Source organism: Cyprinodon variegatus, unplaced genomic scaffold (genome assembly GCF_000732505.1).
Source record: "Cyprinodon variegatus isolate N-32 unplaced genomic scaffold, C_variegatus-1.0 Scaffold24, whole genome shotgun sequence".
Taxonomy (NCBI): domain Eukaryota; kingdom Metazoa; phylum Chordata; class Actinopteri; order Cyprinodontiformes; family Cyprinodontidae; genus Cyprinodon; species Cyprinodon variegatus.
The window spans coordinates 1,494,830-1,500,180 of NW_015150477.1; the positions used below are offsets into that span (position 1 = coordinate 1,494,830).

Consider the following 5,351-nt stretch of genomic DNA (forward strand, 5'->3'; position numbering starts at 1 on the left):
TCTGGTTCTGGCTAACCCTAACCCATCAGAACCATCAGAACCAGCAGTCTGGTTCTGGCTAACCCTAACCCATCAGAACCATCAGAACCAGCAGTCTGGTTCTGGCTAACCCTAACCCATCAGAACCATCAGAACCAGCAGTCTGGTTCTGGCTAACCCTAACCCATCAGAGGTGGAAGCTGCGAACCGGAAGCTAACTTCAGTGATGTAAACAATCGGTGCTTTAATAAAAACATCATTTGATAATTTACCGACCAAAATATCTTGTTTCAAATAAGCTTAGATTTCAAAGCGTCTGTTAATAATGAGATAAACGCAGATTGTTTCGGTTATTAATGAGTTAAAATGCTAAAATGTCTCGGCTGTAATCGTTAATTCAATATTAGATCTTTTTGTGGTAAAACTATAGATCAACATGAACTAGATCAGAGGCAGAGCAGTTAAACGATGATTTTACTCACGCCATGTTTTATCCGTTCTTTGACACAAATAAGTTTCTCCTATTTCCACCGACACTTCTTGCTCCCTGCCGATCCCGATGTCGCTCCCTCCATCCGGGGTGAGCTGATTACTTGAGCCCCCGGCTTCTCTGGGCCTGCCCAGGCCCTCCGCTTCGTCCTCCTCCCCGCCGCTTCCGTTAGAGGAGCAGGCAATGGGGACACTGCTGTCCAGGTCTCCCCGCTCGCTCTCGGTCCGACTCGAGTCCAAGTCCACGTCCATGTTGAGCTCGGAGTCCTTAGTGGAACAGAAACTCTTGTGAAAAGCGTTCCCGCCAGTCATCCCTGGACGCCTTTAAACTCGCAAACAGCGACTCTTCTTCTTTGTGAGGTTCAATGGCGGAAGGAAAACAACGTGATGCTCTTTACCGCCACCTACCGGTAAGGCCTGTGAAAAAAAGCTATTTTATTTACCTGCTGCAGTGGTGGCTGGCCAGTAGAGGGCGCCAGGGCTCCGTCTCACCCACCCAATGACCCTGATAAAAAAATAAAATATTTTTTTTGTAATTTAATTTAAATTATTATGTAAAATATTTTGAAATATATTAATAAATATGTTTAGATTTTTTTTATTGAAAATACTTTACAAAAAAACAAATATACAGATATTACAAACAAAAAATATATACAGAAGGTCAATAGACAGGTGCTGTAAAATAAAATACATACAAAAAACGAAATACATTATTAATTGGAAAATTTCTCATAAATATCCATGGAAGTATGTCTCTGTTTCAAATGAATTAAAGTAAAAATTTCATCCACTCTTTGAATTGGTGCAACAAAACATCTGAAGTTGGCGGACCTTTGGGAATATTTGTTTATATGTTTATAAACAAATATTGTTTATATGAATTTAGCTTACAAAATGAGTAGGTATGTGATAAAAGTACCATTAGTGTCTCCATGGGCAAATTACAGTATTACACTCCTATAGTCACTTTCAATCTATGTTTTCAGTTTACATATTATATTTTGTCCACGAAGAGTCCAAAAATTAATAGAGTAGATACAGGGATATACTTTGGGAAAATGTGCTAAAAAATTTTTTTAGATTTTTTCATTGTTATTCTAAGCAGGCCAGGTGTGCAATCTCTGCAACAGGAACCACAGCATTGAGGGTTGTGTTCACTGCACAAAGTATACCTGTCACACATGCAGGAAGGACTCACCTTGTCTTAGTGGTTTAATTCTTATTTTGTTGTGTTTTCTGGTTATTTTCAGTTTTCTAGGTTTTTATTGGTTGCCCCTTGCTGCCCTCTTGTGTTCACCTTTTTCCGTAGCTCCTTTTTTTGTTCTGCTCTATGCGCACCTGTACCCAGTCTGCTCATTAGTTCTCTCTTTGTCTCAGTCTCCCTTAAATACCCTCTCTGCTCAGTTCACAGGTTTTCTTCCTTTTATGGTTTGATCATGAATATTTAGATGAGCTGTGCTCTAATTGGTTGGTTTACAACGAGCCAAGCTGCTGAGCAAAGACGCATCATAGCAACAAGCACTCACTCACTGAAACATCAAATTGTTGATTTGGTAGGGGGACCAGACGTCCTCTTTTTCCTGGACATGTCCTACTTTTCAGACCAATAAAAAAATGTCTGGGGGGGGATGTTGGTCGACTACAGAGCAGGTCAGTCGCTCCGCCCCCAGCTGGCAGCTTAGCAACAGAATCAACCTTCCAGCTGCGGTTGCAATGGCCTGGGTTTGTGGGAACAGCCCCTGGTTTCTATAAAAGAAGCTTATCAAATCCGGCTTTTAACTTTCCAAGATGTTGAAAGCTGTCTTTGATAAAATGCTTCGAGCAAATGAAAAGCTGAGCATCAAACTCTGCAGGGATCTCCTGATAAACAGAAATAATCTATGCCTGTCGAGTTTTCTGATCGTTGGGGAGACTCTTAAAATTTTCCCTTTTCTCCGGTCAGCCTGGAACGCTGCATTTCCTCCCGTGGTTCTGGCTCATCAATAGAGAAACTGCCTGCTTTGTGATTCTTGTAGAAGTTTACCCAACTTTAGGCTGAACAGCTAAACTGCTGTCTTCCATCGACCTCTATTCATGTTCTTGGCCCAGGATGTCAATTTTGGGGCGTGACAAAAGTAAAGGACCAGAACCAAATAAGGCAACATCCCCGAGTTTATGACAACTCTGTGCTTCATTGGATTCGCCCGTTTTATGGTGGAAGATTAGAATTGTGAGATGTGCAGAGAAAGGAGGTGTTGATGGAGTTTGAACTTCTCTGTACGTCCATTTCACCCACTAAACTATCGTTATTCATCTATGACAATAGAAACTCAGTTTGCATTCTATGACCCCTTTAAACCAGTCCAGTGCAGGACCACGAATGGCCACAAGGTGGCGTTTGTGGTGCCAAAAATAAGGAGCAAAGAACAAAACCCTGCAAAGTTCTTAAGACTGTATTTACTTTTCTAGAAGCTCTCTTTACTTTGTTGTTCACACTCTTAATTGTGTGAAAGTTAAATTGTAATAAATCCCTCGTTTGTTTTTCTCTACAAACTTGGTTAGTTTTGCTGATGTTGCTTAACCAATAAAAACATCCATCGCCTATAAAGTTCTCATCTAATCTGAAGTCCAGAGCTGCTGGTCTGAGGAACACAAACTCAGCTTCTCCACACATTTAAGATCTTCCTCCCTCCAGGTTCATTTACTCTACAGACTCTCCCAGTTAGAGCATCATTTAGTCTGATGGAGACAGAACTGGTGAGTTCAGACGCCAGTGGGGCTGCCTGTCACAGGTGTGCTGTGCTCAGGGAGGAGGAGCAGGTAAGAGGTGCTGGGCATGGCCTTAAACTGGCCGAGGCGTGTCTGCAGACCTGCTGCAGGTTATTATTGCTAAACCAGGTCAGTTGACTTTAACTCGCAGCAATGGCTCTCTACAAGGTGGTTTGTGTGGCTGCTCTGCTGACTCTGCTGACCCAAGGTAAGAATCCCACCTGTCCGGTTCCTTCACTCACTTCATGCTGCATTTACTCCAAGATGAGGATAAAACGAGAGAAAAGGTCAAACCTCAGAACATAAGCAGCTATTAGTCATTAAAGGTTTTAAGGTTACTTCAGGAAACCTGCTGAACTTATTTGCTAACCTGAACTTCCCAAAACTATCATCTTGCTCAGAAATAACTTAGCTGCTAGAAAAACATGAGTGAACATGATACAAAATCCAGATTTTTAGGAAAAACAGGATTTTTGCGTAAAATAAATAATCGTTTGCTGGAAATGATCAGGAATAAGATCAACTGGAAATTAAATACCTAAATGGAAAGTTTCTAAATGTTCAAATTGTAAAAGATACAACTTGTCTCTATAGGTGGTGATATGATTCAAATGTTTTAAGAACTTTTATATATTTTTCATCTTGAATTGAAGTGTTTTACTCATTTATTAGGATCGGAACCTGTTGTTTTTACGGCTTTATAAATAAAGATTTAAATCTCTGCATTAAAACTAACCTTTAAACAAAGAGAAGGTTTTTGAAAAGGTGTTTTAGTTCAGTCTAAATGATGCTTTTAGGATGCGTGTTCTCCATAACGTCATGTTTGACATTTATAGGTCATTCATGAAACCAAACAAAAAGCTTTCAGGTAAACATTTGCCTCCATGACTCCCAGTTATGACGGTTTCAGGAGAGACTCCTGACTTCACAGCTATTTCTATGAGCTACAGTCTTTGAATAAACGTCAAACCATTTGAGTTGTCAGAAAATATCCTGAATCGTTTGGCTGGATGAAGTGATGATAAGAAAGTCACCAGTGAAGAACGCAGGAACATTCCTGTAGCTTTAGTCAGAATAAAATAAAAGAAATGATTGTTCTAAAATAAGACGATGGGAGGAGCGGCGGTTAGAGAGCGTCAGCTCTGCTTCCACGACACAATCAGCATCCAAATTAAGTTTCCTTTATAAAGGTTTGAATGAAAAATAAAGTCAATTAAAGGATCAAATCCAAACTAATTCTATGAAAAAAAAAATTAACATTAAGAATATTAGTATTTTACTACAGGAAAAAAAAGCTTTTTGGTCACAGTTATAAATAATCCTAATTCCTCTATTTCTTCTTCTGAATAAAGAATCAGTGAAAATTTTCATCTGTTTATTTTAATCTGAGCTAATTATCAGTGATCTTAACAAGAATTAAAAAGGTTCAGATGAGTGAGACTGACATCTATTAACAGACAACTGCACAACAATATTTAAGCATAAAGTTCTTCATTTTTAGGTTTTATCAGCCATTAGCTATAAATATAGAAACTTCAGAGGGATTTAGATAAAGCAGAAGTGGAGTAACAGCCAATAAAATCAAACATGGATGAATATTTCAGCTCCAGAAGATTTCAAGGCTTCATCTACTAAACTTATCGAAGGCTTCTTGGAAAAAGATCCAGATTACAGAGAAAGACAGCAGCACTTTATTGCTGAAATCCTCGTGAACCTTTGATTCCTGATTCCAAGGCTGCATTAAACACGGAGTCACTATTTATAGAAGATATCAAACAGACAAGTTTGTTTACTCATGATTATTAAGTCCAGCTTTATTGATCCACTCTATTAAATGTTCTGATGTTAAATTAGGAAATATGCTACGTTGTGGGGACCGAGTGGATCTTCCTTTGAAGGGAAAATAAAAGTGAGCCCAGAATAAAATACAGAAAAAAGAAAAACGGCCTGTAATGAAACTTCCTCTCAAACGAAGCCCTTCAGACGCCCCAGAGGCTGAACGGGCCATGCGCCCCCTACAGGCAGGCAGGCAGAATACATACAGAGCAGGCAGCCGATCATCTGCAGCATTAAAGGAATAGTACACCCAAAACATGATTAGCCTTCATTTTCTACTCACCCCCATGCTGAAC

The 5,351-nt window shown here is 39.6% G+C and overlaps 2 protein-coding genes across 2 annotated transcripts in view; one reads left to right on the plus strand and one right to left on the minus strand.

The window, feature by feature from the left end:
- Positions 1–835, minus strand: part of kat8 (K(lysine) acetyltransferase 8) — a 9,190-nt gene extending 8,355 nt beyond the window's left edge. The window contains exon 1 of the mRNA XM_015393124.1: positions 462–835. Coding sequence (XP_015248610.1) covers positions 462–780 — 319 coding nt within the window. The 5' untranslated portion in view covers positions 781–835. The remainder of the gene's footprint in view (positions 1–461) is intronic.
- Positions 836–3,303: 2,468 nt separating this feature from the next.
- LOC107097109 (polyserase-2-like) overlaps positions 3,304–5,351 on the plus strand; it is a 14,151-nt gene continuing 12,103 nt past the window's right edge. The window contains exon 1 of the mRNA XM_015394125.1: positions 3,304–3,427. Coding sequence (XP_015249611.1) covers positions 3,373–3,427 — 55 coding nt within the window. The 5' untranslated portion in view covers positions 3,304–3,372. The remainder of the gene's footprint in view (positions 3,428–5,351) is intronic.